At 34.5% G+C, this 22,171-nt stretch overlaps 2 protein-coding genes across 4 annotated transcripts; both read left to right on the forward strand.

Moving 5' to 3' along the window:
- The first annotated feature begins 338 nt into the window (after positions 1–338).
- On the forward strand, positions 339–3,331 carry map10 (microtubule associated protein 10). 2 transcript variants are annotated; one of them, XM_055171122.2, is made up of 2 exons: positions 339–416; positions 517–3,331. In XM_055171122.2, exon 2 carries the CDS (start codon positions 525–527, stop codon positions 2,985–2,987), a length of 2,463 nt encoding a protein of 820 aa, XP_055027097.2. In that variant the 5' UTR covers positions 339–416; positions 517–524; the 3' UTR covers positions 2,988–3,331. The 2 variants fall into 2 exon arrangements, with proteins under 2 accessions (XP_055027097.2, XP_055027096.2); XM_055171121.2 differs by having other exon boundaries at positions 352–416; positions 521–3,331.
- Positions 3,332–4,055: 724 nt separating this feature from the next.
- On the forward strand, positions 4,056–7,893 carry ntpcr (nucleoside-triphosphatase, cancer-related). 2 transcript variants are annotated; one of them, XM_055171119.2, is made up of 6 exons: positions 4,056–4,206; positions 4,584–4,746; positions 4,846–4,942; positions 6,528–6,728; positions 7,172–7,257; positions 7,376–7,893. In XM_055171119.2, the coding sequence occupies exons 1-5, from the start codon at positions 4,176–4,178 to the stop codon at positions 7,238–7,240; spliced, it is 561 nt and encodes a 186-aa protein (XP_055027094.2). In that variant the 5' UTR covers positions 4,056–4,175; the 3' UTR covers positions 7,241–7,257; positions 7,376–7,893. The 2 variants fall into 2 exon arrangements, with proteins under 2 accessions (XP_055027094.2, XP_055027095.2); XM_055171120.2 differs by having other exon boundaries at positions 7,407–7,893.
- The last annotated feature ends 14,278 nt before the right edge of the window (positions 7,894–22,171 follow it).

A 22,171-nucleotide genomic window follows, 5' to 3' on the forward strand; every position in this document is an offset into this window, starting at 1 on the left:
GTGCTCCTATAAAAGTTTTAAGGGATTTATTGTTCTTGTCCTAACGTAACTGTACATTAATTTAGTACTATAAAATAGTTACCAATACACATTACAATTCATACTACATTTACTGTATTACTTTTAGTATCATCCTTATTATTAATAATAAGAATGGTGTTGTTTCACTGTTATTATTCACTAATAAAAATAATACAAAAGTATATTCTTAAAAGGAGCCACTTTTTATCAGTGTTGTAGTTCTGATATTACACGCTAAAATATTTTTTACACATTCAAAACAGTAAAATATTGCTTAAATCGTTTCAAACGAAAGAAAAACAAAATACAACAACTCCCAGGAACCCATGCGCGCGTGACGTACCAGTCCTGCGACCGTGTCGTTGCTAGGTGATGCGACGCTTCCACGTACCGATGTGAGCTTTTTAATCTCCCATACGTCCAGTGTTTATATATGATTTGTCTTACAAATGTTATTATTTTTTATCTACATTTTGATTCTGTTTACTTTTGCAGGAAGTAAGATGTCATCCACGCACGAAACTCTGTTTTCATTAGAACTCGTGATCGATTATGTTCGCTTGGACTGTGCACGTGGAAATGTTTTGGATCCTGCAGTGGGTTTGCGCTTCTTAGACTTCCCAACTCTTCTGATATATCCCTCAGGAAGAGAAGGTCCTTCATCGCATTCAGCATACGCTGATCTACCAGCTGAAGCTTTGTCTCAGTCAGAGGAACGGGACAAGTATTTCTTCCACAAGGGCAAGTCTTGTCTTTTTAAAATTAACTTGGATTCTCTTCACAACCATTTGTCAAGCACCCCCCTGTATGCCATGGTACTGGATATAAAAGATGAAGTTCCTAAACTTATAGGGAGCTCCTTAATATCTCTTGCTAAAGTGACAGAGAGAATCAAGAAGGATGTTGACAAACATGGTATTGGCACCCCAAGTTCTTATGGGGAGAAAATTATTACCCCACTTTGCAATCTGATGGGTAACAACATCGGTGTCATTTCACTAGCCTATAAGATTGTAAGTCTAGGAGCACATTTAATTCCTCATATCCCTTATAATAAAGTCTATAAGGTTGGGAAAGGAGAACAAGACCCTGACGCATTTGCAGAATCTGCAGGGGTATTCAATATAGATAGATATCCAATTGAAATGCAGCATGCTACTGTCCTGTCTTCAGTCAGCCCTGAAGGACAACCTGAAAATAAAATGAGATCTGATGCCAAACAGCCAGGCATTGCTGCTTTTACTCAAACCGAACCTACAAAGCAGAAAGTCACATGGTTGGAAATGTCTTACGGTAATGATGAGCAGGATAATACTATATTCTGTTCATCACCACTGTTTTACAGTTCCACTGTCAAGAACCAACAGGAGAGCGATGCTGAGACATGCAGAATGTCAAATGTTGAAATTGAGAGTCTTAATATCGAAGACCCAGAGGATAAAAATAATGAACTTGAATCAGCTGACATGCATGATGTTAATAAGATCACAGCAGCAAAGCACCGAAGCACATTAGTTTCCAGTCCAAAGCAACAGCACAGAATCACTGAGCCAGCTCCATCTGGAGATGTTATTAGACAGCTGCCCCTGCTCAATGCTTTACTTAATGAACTTTCACTGCTTAACGGCCAGACACAACACCAGCAGCCTGTATCTGTTCATCCCAACCTGGTCTGGTTGTACACATCGCTACCAGATCCCCATCCCCATCCATCAGCACCAGGAGCGAAACCCAAATCTGAGTATCAGAAAAGAGTCGCTGCTTCCTCGCAAAGTCCTCAACAAAGACGAGATCAGTCCAAAATGAAGGGATGCATAATATCGCCTGTGTCTAATTCAGCAAGGAAGGCAGGTAGTGCAAAGAAACACCAAGAAAAGTTGCAGCCTAAAAGGAAACTTAAATATGGATTGACAAATACGTTTCGTCTCAGACTCCAGCATGTTAAAATAGCACATACAAAACATCACCAATGCATCGAATACGAGGACATGCAACAGGTCAATCCACAAAGACAAACACTGTCTGACCGTAAACATGCTGGTAAGTCAGCGAGAAGAGGGGTGAACTCAGATAAAACTATTGAAACATTAATTAACAGTTTTAAGGTGGACACAACACCATCTGAAATTGCATCATCAAAATCACAAACTAAGCCTACAAAAAATGTGACATCTATGCCAAAATATGAAGCTTCTGAACCAACCAGAAAGGTTCGAGTCCATGTTCCAAGTGTACTCAGTCATTACTCTGACCGCAGTGGCAGACGTTCAGTCTCATCTGTCCAGAGTGTCCACCACGGTTCAAATAAAACCAATCCTGATTTACAGATATTCAGTGAAACTGGCAGGGCAGATAGCAGATCTTCTCATAGAAAAATCTTAACTAGTTCTTCAGAGCAAGAGTACCAGGATGACTTCACAAGTTTAGACGCAACAGACGGATTCTCGCCCGAGCCATTGAGTAGTCCAGAGCCGAACCAACATCAGAGAAACAGAGTTTCGAGTGAGCATTCCAACTCGGATGATGGATCTAATATCAGTAAAGGTTTACTTGTTCCTGTCAAAGCAGACAACTCTCCACATCGTTCTCTCAAATGCACACACGTAATCCGACCACGACCCCAGACCTCTGCTTTAAGTCTGTCTTCAGATGAAGATGAGGATGGGTCTAATTCTGGTCACCAGAGATCTGGGTCTCAGATCAGTGGACGAAAAACTCCATCTGTCCGGAGAACATTTGGGAGGTCTGAGAGCTGTGACGCTGACCCCGCTGATGAAAGCATGACACTTAGTCGGGTTTCCGTAGATTCAGTTGTAGCCAATAACTCTGTGCTGAAGTCCTTCTCACCTGTAGAGCAGGTGGAGGCTAGAGAGGAACAAGATGAACTGGGCTCTCTGAGATTGGACAGGAATTACCATCACGTGTCAGAACTGATGATCAACAAGCTTCCAGGATATACACTATGATTAAACGATGTTCATCACAGGTTTTCAAATATAGTTGATATATACAGTACAAGTTGAACATTTATTTTAGATGCAACTGAAATTTGCTTGAATTTATCAATATTTAAATACTGTGGTTTGTAAATGAATAATGCATAGAGCTATATGTTTTGACTAGCATTAATAAATGTTTTTGTAATGTTTTCTATTTTGTACCCTGGCTGTTTTTATTTTTACACTGTTATGGCATAAGCTGTTGGAACTCTAAACAAAGTAGTTAAACATGAAGCAGTGAAATTTAAGTGCACAAGTTGACATTAACATGTAATCAGATAAGATAATATTAAATCAAATTTTGTGTGCTATCCAGTGGGAGGGCTCAGATTTTAGCAAAAATGTACAGAGGTTATATATATATATATATATATATATATATATATATATATATATATATATATATATACAAACCTTTTCCTGCTGATTGATTGTATTACATGACTATGCTTCCCAAACTAAGTTAAATAAACTTAATGTAATTAAACAGGTCAAAAGGGGCAGATGAAAATGATACTATAATGTTTTCTATGGTTGTGTTGTCACGCTTTTGCAGAAATGATTCTGCACGTCAGCATTTTCATTGACATTTTAAAACAACAGAAATAATTTATAATATATGTAGGCATTTAAAAATCTATTTTAAACTGAGATTTGTATTAACGTGTTGTTTTGTGTTTTATACAGCAGATAGAAAATAAGTTTTTGTTAGAAGATCATTCAGTAAGCTGACCTTTCTGTCCCATCTCAATTAAAACTTAAAATATTCATAAAATATATATATTCATTAAATTGGTAGAGGAACAAGAAACAATAATAAAAAAATAATAACACAATCACGGTAATATACAATTAATCCCTATAAACGAAATTATTAGACCTAATTATTTGATCAATCTTTATGATTCAAAAAGGTTTTTTACTTAAATGTTTTGTATTTGTGTTTATTTTGTTATTAAAAACGTTATTTAGGTTGTACAAGACACTTTTCTCGTATCACGAAGAGAAAATTAGTTTTGCTTGTTTATTTATATTGTGCCCTGAGGTTACGCCCTCTGCGTTGCGTCATCATCATGTAGCCGGAAGTAGTGTGCGCCTGTGCGGTGCGCATGTGTGGTGTCCGGTTGTGAGGAGCAGCAAGAATCGGCTGTAATAATGAAGCATGTTTTCCTGACAGGCGCTCCTGGTAAATCTGTATTGCAAATACAACTGTCTACTGTAACGTTGTGTGCAGTTTACTGTTCAGTCTTGTGTATAAACCATAGACTGTAAAAAAAAACAGGTATAAACTTATTCAGTATAGCTGTCATCATCTACTCTTAAAGGCAGTTTAGACTTTACGCATATAAAAATAACTGATGAATCTATATGTTAAACAACGCAGAAACTTTTATCAACCCTTATAAAAGAGTATTCTGACGCTATTAGATAATTAATCCATAATATGGAATGGATTAACGTTAATCTATAAAGAATAATATTGTGTCTGTTAACTTTACTGTTTTGCGTGATGAAAACACACCTGTAGCAGTGTTTGTCAGATTAAAGTGTTTTCTCTATCAGGTGTGGGTAAAACCACTCTGGTGAAGAAAGTGTGTGAATCTGTGCTCTCCACTGGAGTCTCTGTCAATGGCTTTTATACAGAGGAGGTAAGAGAGAGGGGAAGGAGAGTGGGCTTTGATGTGGTCACGCTTACAGGTGATAGAGGACGTCTGTCCAGGGTCAGGTATCTTTCGCTCTTTTCATCTATCTATGAATCAGTCATTTCTTATGTATGTCTGCTCCTCCTTCCAACAACTCTTTCTCTTTCTGATCATACCTGTAGCTCTGAATCAGCCGCAGGCAGACGTGAATATCGGGTTGGTCAGTATGCCGTCGATCTTCAGTCATTTGAAAGTCTTGTTCTCCCCCTTTTTAAAGAGGTATGACAACAGAAATGACAGTTCCTGAGCTGATATATGGTATGCTGTACAACAAGTGCAGCTTTATGCTTATATACTGCACACTAAACTACAAGTACAGTTCCTCAGCTGATATACAGTACACTAAACTAAACTACAAGTACACTTTCTAAGCTAAAATACTGTACACTAACTTCAAGTTCAGTGTCTGTGCTCATATACAGTACACTAAACTACAAGTACAGTTCCTCAGCTGATATGCAGTACACTAAACTACAAGTGCAGTTTCTATGCTCATATACAGTACACTAAACTACAAGTACAGTTCTTAAGCTGATATACTGTACGCTAAACCACAAGTGCAGTTCCTAAGCTGATATACGGTACGCTAAACAACACAAGTGTAGTTTCTATGCTCATATGTACATTAAACTACAAGTACAGTTCCTAAGCTGATATACTGTACACTAAACTAAACTACAAGTACAGTTCCTAAGCTGATATATGGTACACTAAACTACAAGTACATTTCTTAAGCTGATGCAGTACATACGCTGATATATGGTACTCTAAACTACAAGTACAGTTCCTAAGCTGATATACTGTACGCTAAACCACAAGTGCAGTTTCTATGCTCATATACAGTGCACTAAACTATAAGTGCAGTTTCTGTGCTCGTATACAGTACACCAAACTACAAGTACAGTTCCTAAGCTGATATGCAGTACACTAAACTACAAGTACAGTTCCTAAGCTGATAAACTGTACACTAAACCACAAGTGTAGTTTCTATGCTCATATACAGTACATTAAACTACAAGTGCAGTTCCTTAGCTGATATACTGTACACTAAACTAAACTACAAGTACAGTTTCTAAGATGATATATAATACACTACACTATAATACAGTTGCTAAGCTGATACAGTACATAAGCTGATATATGGTACTCTAAACAGTTCCTAAGCTGATATACTGTATGCTAAACCACAAGTGCCGTTTCTACACTTATATACAGTACACTAAACTACAAGTGCAGTTTCTGTGCTCATATACAGTACACCAAACTACAAGTACATTTCCTAAGCTGATTTACAGTACACTAAAGTTTAGTGTACTGCATATCAGCTTAGGAACTGTACTTGTAGTTTAGTGACTAAACTACAAGTACAGTTCCTAAGCTGATATACTGTACATACGCTAAACCACAAGTGTAGTTTTTATGCTCATATGCTGTACACTAAACTACAAGTGCAGTTTTCGTGCGCATATACAGTACACTAAACTGCTAGTAAAGTTCTTACGTTGATATAGAGTACACTAAACTACAAGTAGTTCCTAAATTGCAGGCTTTAAACAAATAGTTTCCATAAAAAACAAAACTCAGATTTTCAGGCTGCTTACGTATGAAATGAATGAACACAAAATAATATAGGTTTAGACCAGTGTGAGGGTAAATTATAGCAGAAATTTTGTCTGAGCATTTTGTTTTAAGTGATGTAAATGACAGACATACATAAAGCAGACAGGCGAATCATTGTTGTGATTTAAGTTTACCCTGACTCAAAGTTTTCTCATCAGCTCTCTTCATCATTCTTACTGAACAGAGACAGGAGGGAAGCAGAAGGTTGTTTGTCATCGATGAGATTGGAAAAATGGAGCTGTTCAGTCAAACGTTTATCCGAGCAGTGAGAGAGACTCTGGATGCCTCCAGCTGTTCTGTCCTCGGCACCATTCCTGTTCCTAAAGGAAAACCTCTCGCACTGGTAGAGGAGGTGCGCAGCAGACAAGATGTCAAGATCTTTATGGTAATAATAATACAGAGCTCATATAATTTATTTCATCTCTCATTTACATTTGAATATATGCATACTACACTCACAAATACCAGAGACAGATACTGTGAATCTTTAATATGACCATGACACATTATATAAAGATTTTACAAACTTTATTTTCTGTTTCTCAAAAATACAGTTCCCTTAATTTCCTAAAAGTAACGGTACATGCAGTCTACAAGAGGAAGTAGTATGCATAACTATGTTTGGCCTTTGGTTTATGATTCACTCTGTATGTCTAGACCAGTGTATGATGAACACAGACTTCTGCTTTAAGGCATACGAAAGTGGTACCATACTCTTGTGTGTAAATTTACACACATCAGCATTAAGTTCAGATGCCAGTCTGCTGTGTGATCATTCAGATTGTGTTACATAGTGAATAGTGAATATATGATTTTTTTCATCAACAGGTCACAAAGGAAAACAGAGACGGATTGTTTGATGAGATTGTTTTGGCTCTTCAGGAGTGCCTGAAATAAAATAAACAAGACTGAACGTATGTCATCCACAATAAAGAACTGTTTATATATATATATATATATATATTACACTTTTTCATAATTTCTATAGACACTGATCTCAGCAAACTCCAGGATCTCTGATCATTTCCTCAGATACCGGTAAAATTAACGTTTTTCTGTTCAGCGTCTCAGATGAATCAACCTCGCCTCATTATTGATTCAGAGTGAGATCACTGAAGAAAGAGAGCGTGAGATCTGTCGATGAAAACATCCTGGAGGAATGAGTGAGATAAAAGGGGGGAGACCCCTGTGGACATTTGTCCACCCTTAAATGTTTTCTGTTGTCTTTTGTTGGACAGATAGTCCATGTCTTTGTGAACAGATTTTTTCGCAGAGCCAAATGTTTCCAGTGTCTACAGATTCAGCTGGAAAAGGAAAATAAATTTATATTTGAATAGAAATACTGACAGGCCTTCAGATGGACTTTAATGTATATTTCTTTGCTATGGGGTATGAAAGATAAATTTGATTTATAATAGAAATTTTTAGAGACTTAATTTGTAGAAAACACATTAGTACACAATACAGTATTTAACTGCCCATGTTAAAAATAACGTATAAAATGTTTCATCCTATGCTTGTTGGTCAATTCAATAAACATCAACATTTTATCTCATGGCTCATGCAAGTCATTAAATATGTGGATGACCGTTTGTAATTGACTGTTTTCTTCATAATGATAAAGAACATTTTGGAAATGTAACCTTGTTATCTTTAACATTGACTGAGTAAGATCATGTCAAAGATTTAAATCAATGTGAAATCAAACTTTCAAAATCCTATCATAGGATTATGATATACAGACAGAGTCATATATTAGTGTTGTCTATTTCTGAGCAACAGACTCTACATATTTTGAAAATCAGGCATGGGAATCCCTCACCTTTTGGCGAAATTCCCCGTTTTGAAACCAAAAACGTTAATCGTGTTCAAAATGTTTTCATCTGCTGTAGATTGTGGTGCTTGTTAATGCAGAAATGAGAGGACAAGGGTTTGTTCCAATTTTAAAGGAAGTATAAAGCAGAGCTGTCATGTGCGTCACAAATGATTCTCTGAATCTGTGGAAGCTTTTAATCAAGTCCTTACATTTTCTTTGTCATTTGTAACCTGCAAAAAAATTATTTACAATTTAAAAATTTTTGTCTTGTTTTCAGTAAAAATATCTAAAAATTCTTAAATTAAGATGCTTTTTCTTGATAAGCAAAACGACCCAAGAAAATAAGTCTAGATTTTAGACCAAAAATATCAAATTTAAATGATTTTGTGCATAAAACAAGCAAAAAATCTGCTAATGGGCTAAGCAAAAAACATTCAATTCAAGAAAAATTTGCTTACCCCATTGGCAGATTTTTTTTTGTTGCTTGTTTTGTGCACAAAATCACTTCAATTTGATATTTTTGTTTTGTTTTCAGTAAAAATGTCTAAAAATTCTTAAATTAAGATGCTTTTTCTTGATGAGCAAAACAACCCAAGAAAATACGTTTTTAAACCAAAAATATCCAATTTAAGTGATTTTGTGCATAAAACAAGCAAAAAAATCTGCCAATGGGGTAAGCAAATTTTCTTTAATTTTTCCTGAATTAAGTGTTTAAGAAAAATGTTCAAGATTTTTTTTGCTTACCCCATTGGCTTGTTTAATGCACAAAATCACAAAAATTTGACTTTCTTACTTAGTATTTTTGTCTTATTTCAATAAAAATATCTAAAAATTCAAAATGAAGATGTATTTTTTGATGACCTAGGAAAAGAAGTCTAGTTTTTAGACAAAAAATATAAACTTTAAGAAAGTGAGTTCTTAAAACAAGCAAAAAAATGTTTTCTTGAAATAAGTTTACTTTTCTCATAAACACTTAATTCAAGAATTTTTTTCTTATTTAATTGGCAATTTTTTTCTTTGTTTTAAGCACAAAATCAACCTCAAAAGTTTCTTCAGAAGAGGATGTGCTGAGAACTGAGACCTGCACTAAGGACCAAAATATGAAGACATGAAGATGGCCATTTTTTATTTGGGCCAGAAGGCAACCACGAAAAAACTACATCAATCTATAAAATATCCTCCAGAACATATTGGTGACTGCATAGCAACACCCTGGCAACCATTCATAGCATTACAGCATCCAGTTCTACACATTTTCCCCAGAAAATATGGTCAAAATATGTACACCAGCTGGCACTGAGGCAGTACCCTTTCAAAAAAGTAAAGCTTTGTTCTTAAAGAGTTCATATTAGTACTTCAGAGGTACATATATCGGTACCAAATAAAAATTTAGAAGTAGCCTATAGTCCTGTTTTTACACATATGCGAGGTTCCGCGTACAGTCCGCAGTTTTCTTCATCAGAATGTACGCGCACCGCCAGATTTTTGAATGGCACATATTAGGACATTTTTAAAGCTTATCTTTTTCAGTGATACTTTTTTTACCATTTTTTTCTAACAGTGTAACTTCTTGAGAAAAAAAAATAGTTGCATGAATTCTGCATTAGTTTTCAAAAAATATGTTTATGGTAATGTCTCGGTTTCAAATCAGTGTAAATTAAAATCCCATTTAGGTTAATTGCTCTCCGTGTCTGAAGTCTCATTGTGTGTGTGTTTGTTCCAGGTCACGTGAAGGTGAGAATCTGGACAGCTTGTGTGTTGTGGGTTTTGTCTGTCAGGGGACTGTTGTGGGTCACCCTGCTGTTGTTTTTGTGAAGGTGATGCCAGGGGCCTGCAGCGGTAACACAGATGGATTACATAACAGTGTTGTCGGGGCCGAGCCAACTCCTGTCCCACCAACTGTGGCGGGCATCTCTGTCGAGCGGGCATGCTGAACATTTTCAGAGATTACGTTATTTATTAAAGCTGTGTTTGCCCTTCAAAACCATACATCTTTTATAAATGCCCTCGTGTTATCTTCGCAAGACCAAACACCAGCGTTTTTTATTCCATTCCTGCATCTTCAAATTAGCAAAGAGATAGATAAGAGTTGTGAAAGGTTCTATACAAATAAATGTTAATTAAGTTAAAAATATATAGGCTAATGTTTCATGGTACGTGGTTTTCATACATGTGTATTAATAAAAAGATTTTTTTGATGAGGAAGAAACACTGAATTTCAGAACCTACAATTTTTATATAATTAAGCTCAGTAGTGATTCCTACAATAGCATAGCCTACTTTAAATTCCCTGGAAAGTTATTTCAGAGAATTGTTTCTAAACATTTTAGAAATGTGTTGCTAAAATACGTTACAAAGACTAATTACTGAATTGTGGAGTTACATCATTAAAAAGTTTTTCCACATTTTTGTGTTCAGGATTATTTGATGGCTCTATGGCGCACCGGAGCTACCGAGCATGGCCCCGCCCCTAACACAATCGCGAGACGGCAGCCTTCCAGAGAGTGGGCGTGGCTTCAGCTCAGAGTTTGAGAGATGCTGCTTATTTCTCCGATATTTTAAACTCATTTTATTTACCAGGCGGGTTTTTATCATTCAAATTTGGCTGGTTGGTTAACCACATTTTTCTGCGATGTGACAAACTTTAACTAAATATAGGCTACAGCACTTTATATAGTTCTGCACACAATTTGATTTCCTTCTTTAAAGTGTTTAACATTAGAGCATACCAACTAAAGATTTTGTGCCCCCTCCTCCATACTTTCCTCGTATTTTCATACATTTCAAAACAACGAAGATTAGTTTTTCTCCACGGATAGAGACAATTTTCATAAGTCTACATTATCTCCCAAACAAAGCCACATTAACAACCATAAGAGCTCTTTGTATTTCCATACTCAATGCCATGAAAAGATTTGTACGGTTTTGAAGGAGCTTTCATGTCCATATCACTAACATGCATTCATGGACAGACGGAAGAAGTCCAAACCCTCCCAACAAAAATGTAAACAAAGCCCAGAGGGGTTTATACAGTTTGAGCCATATGGAGAATAAGAGTTAAATCTTTTATGTGCATTAATATATTAAACAGAAAACAAGAATATCTGCACATTGAGATGAATCATATCTGACAGGCGTGACGGCAATGAGCCAACAATTAAAACCACACTGGAAACAGCAATGATTATAAGACTTCATCAAAGAGAGACTGTATGTATTAGTCTTAGATATTCAAATGAATACAGATGCATTAAAAGAGAGGATTGGAAAGTAAAAAGCACATTGTTTTTCATTGAAATATTAAAACATGCTTATTTATTACAGTTTATTTGATGTCAGATTTATTTATTTTTTTGTTGTTTGTTTTCTGTTGTTTGACTATTAAAATAAGAAAACTGCATTTTTATCCAAAGCATATTTCATTTAATCTATATATTTTATCAGTAGCCTAGGCTATGTGTAGTTCCTGAGTTCAAACTCATGACCTTTGTATTGCTAAGACACCTTACATCTTATAAGTTGAGTTACACGAACACAGTAATTGCCTTGAAAAAGAAAAGACTGACCAAAAAATGAGTTTGTGCCACTTGTCTATAGCTAGAAGCAGTCGTGTGAGGCCCTAAAAGTTATAAGAACAAAGAACGTCCCCATAGAAATAAATGCTGCTGTGTCTCAAGCAGACCCTTTTCATCATGATGTCCTTTAAAAACAGAAAGGTGTAAGGTTTCAGCTTTAAAGATCAAAGCTGTTGAGGAAGACCACAAATAAAAGCATAGACGGCCAAACACATTCATCTCTGTCTTTCTATTCCAAACACCTGTTCATATAGCCATTCACAGCTTTTACAAAACAAACTCTGTCAAACAAAGAAATGAGATAAACATACAGACTACTGCAAAACTTACAGTCTATGATAAATAAAATAAAACAAACACTTAAAAAACAGAGATGCAGGTAAAACATTTAGAGATCATGAGATTACGTTGAATATTCTATCTCTGATATGACTTGATATACTAACTAATAACTAACCTCTTTTTAAAGTTATATCCAAAGATAACCACTAAGGTAAAGCCATGCCATACCATTTGAATCCAGACTGTGACATAATCATCCACAAACAGTCCATTTGGCAGCCATCTTGGTGTTACCCTTAAAACAGATCTTTCTTGGTAAACAGTCTGCATAGATTTCCATTGTAATTGCATTACAACTGCATATCAGAAATGCAGCCTATTTGGATTAATAACTTAAATAACTTAAAAATTTTTCTATTCAATTTTATTTCTATAGTGCTTCTTATAATTTTGCATTGTTGCAGTACAGCAAATACATATAATTATCAATACAGGGAGTAGGGACATAAAGCTTATGAAATACTGCGTGGTTTCTCAAACTGGGGTTCACAAACCCCCGATCAGGGTTGCCAGGTTTCACAGCCAAATCCACCCAATTTCTACTATTACTACTGTTGCTACGATTAAAGGGACAGCTCACCCAAAAATGAAAATTCTGTCATCATTTACCCAGTCTCATGTTGTAACAAACCTGTATTCATTTCTTGTTCTGATAAACTCAGGAAGGAAGATATTTTAAGGAATGTTTGTAACCAAACCGATCAGATGCCCCACTGACTTCTATAGGAAAAAGAATACTAAAGAAGTCAATGCGTTTTGTGTTTTTAAAAGTCACGCATTGAAGGTCACGTTCTTCCTGAACCTATTTTTAAAACTTTATTTAGTGTGTAATGTTGCTGTTAGTGCATAAATAATACCTGCAAATGATAAAGCTCAAAGTTGACTGGCAGGCGATACATTTTCTTTAACAGAATTGGCCTTTCAAAGCCTACAGCGAACGGACGGTTTGGACTACAGCCGTCTACTTCCCGGTTGAATGGCATTAATATAAGAGTTTTTGACTAAACTCCGCCCACAGGAATACGTCAGTCAGCAGCTAACCTCAACCGCTCTGCTAAGCTAAGCTGCTGTCGAATCACAACACACTAAACAAACTACACAATCAGAACTCATACACAAGGAAGACATCAACCCGTATTTAGGACTGTGAAAACAGCACTATAATACTGAGCCCCTAAGGTGACGTTGGAGTAAAAAAATCTAAAGTTTAGTTTAATTTGCTCACATGAAAAGTTTCATGTGAGCATGCGATAGTTTCACGTGCGCACGCGAAACTAAACTTTATTTAATTTTTGCTCCATGTCCCCTTAGGGGCTCCGTACTATAGAGATAAGTAAATTGTATGATAATACTGCATTTTTTTTACACACAAAACATGAACACATGTTATATTGCGCATCATAAACACAATCATAGCTTCAAAGTCACAGGAAAACAGGACCTTTAATACCGCCATTAACTGGAATATTGAAAGTGGTAAGGAACTGTGAGATGTGAGACTTTGGTCCGAGCTGAAAATAACAGGACAGATCAGAAACAGCCCTCAGGGACACATGTGGAAAGAGAGATTCCCATGACACGGGGTCAAATCAGTTAGTTAAAAAAGAACATAATAACATTGAAAGAATCTATTGAAAGTTGGCTTCGCATTCACTTACAAAATGTACTATTATTACATTAACCATAACAAGATTTATACTTTTTTTACAGAAAATATTCAAGGAATAGTCCATTTTCTTAAAAGAAAAATCCAGATAATTTACTCACCACCATGTCATCCAAAATGTTGATGTCTTTCTTTGTTCAGTCGAGAAGAAATTATGTTTTTTGAGAAAAACATTGCAGGATTTTTCTCATTTTAATGGACTTTAATGGACACCAACACTTAACACTTAACTCAACACGTAACAGTTTTTATCAACGGAATTTCAAAGGTCTATAAACGATCCAAAACGAGGCTTAAGGGTCTTATCTAGCGAAACGATTGTCATTTTTGAAAAATAAAAAATATGCACTTTTAAACCACAACTTCTCGTCTAGGTCCGGTCGTGATGCGCCAGCATGACCCCACGCAATACGTCATGACGTCAAGAGGTCACAGAGGACGAACGCGAAACTCCGCCCCAGTGTTTACAAGTGTGTTGAAAGAGGACGGTTCCGACGTTGTTGTATGTCAACTGATACTAATTAATGTCTTTGTGTCAGTTTATTGTTTACAATGGTCCGCAAATGTGCGTTTTATATATGTAACACGTTACCTCTCTACGTCACTACGCATTTACGTTAGGTCGCGCTGGACCGGACCTAGACGAGAAGTTTTGCTTTAAAAGTGCATATTTTTTATTTTTCTTGTCAAAAATGACAATCGTTTTGCTAGATAAGACCCCTTAAGCCTAATTTTGGATCATTTATAGTCCTTTGAAACTCGTTGAAAAAAACTGTTAAGTGTTGAGTTAAAGGTATAGCGGAAGATTTTCGTTTTCCGGGTGGATCACCACTGTTATTGGTCATCCCAGATGTCAATCATTCTGATTATATGTTGACGTATAACTGTCGTACGTGCTCGCCTCTAAATTCGCTTTCTGCACATGCGCACTTTCACGTGTATGTGTGTTGTGCTACGGTTTCAACCATTCATTGAAGGTCGCGTTCTCACTGTGTTTTTTTCAAAATGTCTGAGGGTCGCAAGAGAAAAAGTGTCTACGATATGTATGACAAGAAGAGAAAGGACTATAAAGAAAGAAACAAGACCAGAATGTTTATGGGAGACTATTTCACATGCTGGCGTGCTAAAAGGACAGGTTGGGTTTCCCACGCGAAGTTTCTACTGGAAAGGTACATTTTGTCATGCTATTTGGAGAAATTCATTTAAAATCACTGCTAGTAAAAGTTGATGTAAGCTATGATTAGCGATGCTAGCCCTGTCACAAGTCACAAACCGCACAGACACGGTAAACATGCCAACAGAAACTTGTAAACAGAGCGAAGAGAAGAACTGAGCTCCTGCATGCGCTCTCTCTGTCTCGTGCACGCGTTTAACAGGCGTTACCCCTCGGAGAGTGTTGCGTGTGCATCGAGGGGCGGTTCTTTTAAATAATTCGGGAAAATCTTCCGCTATACCTTTAAGTATTAAATGTTGGGCTCTATTAAAGTCCATTAAAATGAGAAAAATTTTAATTTTTAATTAATGAATGCTGTTGAGCTCCAAGGACTTTCTCATACAGCACTCCATTTGTCTACTACAGTCATAAAAATCACAAATATTTAATTTTACAATTGTTTCTCCTAACTATTGAAACATTAAAGGGGACATATCATGAAAGTCTGACTTTTTCCATGTTCAAGTCTTATAATTGGGTCCCCAGTACTTCTATCAACCTAGAAAATGTGAAAAAGATCAACCCAGTAACTTAGTTTTGGTAAACCATTCTCTATAAGCATGTGGAAAAATAGGCAATTGAAATTTGGCTCCCCCTGTGATGTCAGAAGGGGATAATACCGCCCCTTAATCTGCACTATCCAACCACAGCACTGCCATTTAGTGCAGAGATCAGCTCATTTGCATTTAAAAAAACACACCCAAAACTGCACATTTTTGCTCACACCTACAAAGTGGCAATTTTAACATGCTATAATAAATTATATGGTATTTTGAGCTAAAATTTCACATATTTGTCATTTAAAAAATTTATTGTGAAATGTCCCCTTTAAAGAAACTATTGTCAAGATAAAGTCTGCAAAACAATAAAGCATCTAAAACAGTTCTCATTAAACTCTTCCAACTGATCTGAGCTCTGCTCTTCACATACAGTACAGTACAATACATTACAATACAATTCATTTTTGTCTGTGGTTTTGATTCGACAGGTCATGGGGTTACATGTGCTTCATGACATTGATAAATGAGCGAAGCATGTTTAAAAAGGCCACCGACTGTCTAGAGCCAATTATGCCAATGAAAGTGAACAATCGACTCTTTCTCTGTCTCAGAAGGACTGTCAATGGTGTCACCTCTACAGCTAAAGTCATAGAGGTCATGACCTGAGCCTGTACCCTGTCAACAGTCCATCACGTTAGAGACTTTAGATAAAAATCTATATGGGACATCTTATATTGTCAATAGTCTATAACACTGATTGAATATTAGTATACACTAACATAAACCTGACAGTACCATAGTTTAGTTGTGCTTTAAATATAATTTATTTAAACTTACAGGTTTGTACTTGAGGGTAAATGACATCACTGTAAAAAAATCAGTAGAAATTGCAGCTGGGTTGCTGGTAACTTACCGTAGATTTAAATTTATGTAATTTACTGGTAACATTTTGTTCAAAGTTAAATGAACATTTAACATTTACAAGTCTTTGTCTTTACAGAGTATCAAGCAAGTAACGGCATCAAGCAAAACATTCTGGTAAACAAAATCTGAAGCAAAAAACAGAAAAAGGTTGATGATGATTTCTGTCACACATGTGACATCACACACTGACTGCCATAGTAGGAAAAATACTATGGGAGTTCAAAACTTGTATGAGTTTCTTTCTTCTGTTAAACAGAAAAGATGATAATTTGATAAATGATGGTAAGCACACAGTTGACGTACCCATTGACTGCCATACACTGCAAAAAATTATTTTCAAGAAAAAAAATTCTTAGTATTTATGTATTGTTTTCAGTAAAAATATCTAAAAATTCTTAAATTAAGATGCTTTTTCTTGATGAGCAAAATGACCCAAGAAAATAAGTCTAGTTTTTAGAACAAAAATATAAAATGTGATTTTGTGCTTAAAACAAGCAAAAAAAATCTGCCAATGTGTTAACCAAATTTTTCTTGAATTTTTCTTGAATTTAGTGTTTAGATTTTTTTTATTTTTTGGGTCGTTTTGCTCATCCAGAAAAATCTTTATTTAAGAATTTTTTAGATATTTTTACTGAAAACAAGACAAAAATTATTAATGATTAAATAATTTTTTTTTTCTTGAAAATAATTTTTTGCCGTGTGTGCACTGCAAAAAATTACTTTCTTACTTAGTATTTTTGTCTTGTTTTCAATAAAAATTCAACAAATTCTTAAATAAAATAAGTCTAAAAAAGTCTAAAAAAATATTAACTTTAAGTAAATTAGTGCTTAAAAAATCTGCTAATGGAATAAGAAAAAAATTCTTGAAATAAGTTTGCATTTTTCATAAACACTTAATAAAAGAAAAAAATTATTATTCCATTGGTAGATTTTTTTTGCTTATTTCAAGCACAAATTCGCCTACATTTTTTATTTTTGTCTAAAACCTAGACTTATTTTCCTAGGTCATTTGTCTCATCAAGAAAATACATTTTAATTTAAGAATTCTTACTGAAAATAAGACAAAAATAGTTAGTAAGAAAGTCAATTTTTGATGACTTCGTTTTTATTTTTGTCTTGTTTTAAGCACAAATATCCAAAAATTCTCAAGTCAAGATGCATTTTCTTGATAATCGAAATAACCTAAGAAAATAAGTCTAGTTTTAAGACAAAAAATATCAAATTTAAGTGAATTTGTGAATTAAACAAGCAAAAAAAAAAAAAAAAACTGCCAAGGGGGTAAGCAAAAAATCTTAATTCAAGAAAAATTCAAGAAAATTTTGCTTACCTCATTTTACCCACAAATTCACTTAAATTTGATACATTTTGTCTAAAAACTAGACTTATTTTCTTAGGTTGCTTTGCTAATCAAGAAGAAACATCTTGATTTAAAAGATTTTAGATATTTGTACTGAAAACAAGACAAAAATACTAAGTAAGAAAGTAATTTTTGGAAGTGCATCTACAGAAACTTAAGAGAGAGTAAATGACACAAAACAAAGCTTACAGAGAAACCAAAACAGTTTGTGTAGTTTTTCTTTTAATCTAAACATGGCTTCTTTATGTTTATTTGTTAACTGTGAGTTTTTGTCTACATTGTTTAGCTTACGGAGTAATTTTTCAAGCATTTTTCTTTTGAAATGTGCAATATCAGTTTCATTCACCTTGTTTACTGTATGAAAAGTATGCAATCTCTATAAACATGACTAACGTAGGATTTTTTACACACGTATTTACACACCAGCAGAATAAAGATGTTGAATGTTGTTGCATTGTTCATAGACTAAACTCAGTCTGTCCCTCAGGACGTGGCACAATTTTTGGTACTTAAATCATACTAATCCTATATGTGCTGTAAGCCATTGTTTATCTCACTAAAACCCATCCACCATCAGTGCTCTGAATTTAAGCTGCAGGTCCGGCTAGCTCAGATTTTTCACGGCTTTTTCTTTTGTTCTGCTCAGTTCATTTTACTTCGTTATGAAATATAAGCTAATTATGTATGCACAGACTCTTTAAAAGCTTAAAGGGATTGGAGGGATATCTTGCTTCCAGTCATAACAGCTTTCATATGCAAAACCATGACTGGAGTCTCAACCTCTGAGGATTTGAGCTCAGGGTTCAGATCTCCTCCTCTCTCCTCGCATGATTATTGTGGATCTTATTGTGTTTATCTTCAGTTGCCAATTCGGCGCTTCTGAAATCCCATCTGGAAGGCAGAGAAAGTGATCCGGAGGTGATCGCGACCTCAAGATCATTAAAATAGACATCAAACCAAAACAAAAAGCAAATTTTTTCACTATGAGAGATGTTGCCATCATTGATTTATACCGGGCGCGAAGCCAGAAACCTTCAAGTGAGACGACCTTGGTGAAATAAGATGGAAGTCAATTTTTTCTTAAACTCTAATTTGCATATCATTCAATGAAAGATACCATAACCAGTATGAATGCTTTGGAAATCCTTAAAAAAAAAAAAAAAAAAAATATATATATATATATATATATTAGGGCTGTCAATAGATTAAAAAAATTAATCTAGATTAATCGCATGATTTCATGAGTTAACTGCGATTAATCGCAAATTAATCGCACATTTTTATCCATTCTAAATTTACCCTAATTTAACACTTTTCAGGTTTTTAATATTCTAATCATATATACATATATAGATGCTTTATGCAAATGTATGTTAACAACAGCCTGTTTACATTTTAACAGAATCACCAGCCATTGTTTTGTATATGAATTTTCCTTTCAGAAGATTTTTCTTTCTCCATTTTTATTTGATGCTGCATCATTTGTGACATGTGCTGGCAAATTGAGTCGGAATTAGCAAATTTAAAAAAAAAATAGCTGTTCATATTTTGACATTCTCTATTAAAACATAGAACAATGCATGATTTGTTGAAATATAACAAAATATGACAGAACTACACGTTTTTGAAAGTGAAAGAGTCAAATTACCACAAACATTTCCACATTCATACATTATATTACCACATCAATACCTTAAAATCACTGGTAAAACTAATAGATTTAGCACACACAAAGCAAAAACATCATCAATGTATGTTCAACTTTTTTTCCTTTTGTTTGATTGACATTGAGACAGACTGCTTAAAATGTAAGTGATCTAATATAATGTTACACATCAGATAGTTTTACCCAACAGTTAACCAAACATTTACTTAAAACATAACAGATTATAGAGCCTACCTGCGTGAATTCTTATCAAAACAGATATTTGTAAAACTGTAATTTTGTGTAGATGTCTATATATCCGGGTCGCGCACTCGCGCGTCTGTGTGCACGCGCTTCAGATATCAGTCAGTCAGCGTGAGGGGATCGCTTTTGAGTCTTGTCGCTCTTAATAACTCTTTAACATTAATCAGGTACCGAACTTTATCTCTCTTAATGACTCTTTTAACATCAAGCAAGTCCTGCAGTCTATTTTCTAAGTCATGCATAAAAGCGAAACCAAAATGAATTGAGACGCATTTTTGTATTAGATTAAGCATTAGGAGGACGGTAACGTTACACCTCTCAGACGTATAAATAAAGATCATATCAGATGTCCAACGAGCATTTAGAGCATTGGATTTGGTAGACGATTTGGTTAATGTTCTTATTTCTATGAAAACCTTTTACTCATTTAGAGAGAGTCACATTTGTCTGCGTCTCTGTTCATTCAACTATGGGCTGGACCAGGGGTCAAACAGAAATTGCGCGTTGCGTTAATCTCCGTTAATAAAATTAGTGGCGTTAAAATGAATTTGCGTTAACGCGTTATTAACGCGTTAATTTTGACAGCCCTAATATATATATATATATATATTATACACTGCAAAAAATGACTTTCTCACATAGTATTTTTGTCTTGTTTTCAGTAGAAATATCCAAAAATCCCCAAATCAAGATGCTTTTTCTTGATGAGCAAAATTACCTTAGTAAATAAGTCTAGTTTTAAGACAAACAATATACAACTCAAGTGAAACTGTCCCCAAAACAAGCAAAATTATCTGCCAATGGGGTGAGAAAAAAATTGTGAAATAAGATTTCTTTTTTCTTAAACACTTGATTCAAGTAAAATTTTCTCACCCCATTGGCAGTTATTTTTGCTTGTTTTAAGCACAAATTCACTTAAATTGTATATTTTTTGTCTAAAAACTAGTATTATTTTCTAAGGTCATTTTGCTCATCAAGAAAATACATCTTGATTTAAGAATTTTTAGATATTTCTACTAAAAACAAGACAAAAATACTAAGTAAGAAAGTCATTTTTTGCAGTGTATATATATTATATATATTATATAAATATATATAATTTGCCCCATTGGCAGATAATTTTGCTTGTTTCAAGCACAAATTCACTTAAATTGTATTTTTTTGTCTACACTGCAAAAAATGATTTTCAGGAAAAAAAACTTAGTATTTATGTCTTGTTTTAAGTAAAAATATCTAAAAATGATTAAATTCAGATGCTTTTTCTTGAGGAGCAAAACTACCCAAGAATATAAGTCTAGTTTTAAGACCAAAAATATCAAATTTAAGTGATTTTGTGCATAAAACAAGCAAAAAATCTGCACTAAATTCAAGAAAAATTCAAGAAAAATGTATTGCTTGTTTTATGCACAAAATAACTTAAATTTGATATTTTTGGTCTGAAAACTAGACTTTTTTCTTGGGTCGTTTTACTCATCAAGAAAAAGCATCTTAATTTTTTTCTTGAAAATCATTTTTTGCAGTGTATAAACTAGACTTATTTATAATTATTTTATATTTATAATGCTATTGACCAGTTTTCTTAAACTGAACTTGTTACATATTCTGCCATTATGAAATGTGAGCCTGGACCACAAAAACACAGGTACATTTGTAGCAAAATCTAAAAATACATCAAATATTTGTATTGTATTTTTGTATATGGCAATTATTAGGATATTAAGTAAAGATCATGTTCCATGAAGATATTTTGTAAATTTCCCAACGTAAAATATATGTGTAGCCAAGAACTTTATTTGAACAACTTTTCTCAATATTTCATGTTTTTTTGCACCCTCAGATTCCAGATTTCCAAATATTGTCCCATCCTAACGGTGTATTAATCAATTTTGGAAAATGTACCCTTACAACTTTTGTGTAAAAAAAAGTCAAGGTTACCATTCTCAAGCCATTGTTTCATGTGTATGATACAACTGAACCAGAAAGTACAAAAAGCATACAAAATTATTTCCAAAATGCACAACACACTGCATAAGTATAAATACAGAAAGTATCTGTCAAAGTGTCAATCATATAATGTGTATAGAAATGTGTAATATTTAAGATCCTTACACACTGCAGTCCGAAATATGCATTTTTTTTGTATTCGTCGCACTAAAAATTTGTCCTGTAGAGAAACCTTGCAGACCGAGTATGATGCATATTAATTAATCTATTGCATACATAAGTACTATTCACTACGAATGAATGAATGACATTTTCATTTAGCTAACTTGAGCACAATACTGTAGTGTATAATCTTTCATACAGCCTTTATTTTAAAATCAAAATACCCTCCCGTTTTGTCTTTATATTTCGTCTCTTTGTATTCCGCACTTTGTTTGTCATACAGTGCTTTGTGCCGCAAGATGAAGTGAATCAACTTGTCAGACGCCATTCTGGATTTTGGTGTTTGTGTGTACAATGGCTCTAAACTTTTAAAACACCTCTCAAAATGCTCGCTATGGATGCGAAAAACACAACTGAACC

This window comes from Misgurnus anguillicaudatus, chromosome 11 (assembly GCF_027580225.2).
Source record: "Misgurnus anguillicaudatus chromosome 11, ASM2758022v2, whole genome shotgun sequence".
Lineage (NCBI taxonomy): Eukaryota > Metazoa > Chordata > Actinopteri > Cypriniformes > Cobitidae > Misgurnus > Misgurnus anguillicaudatus.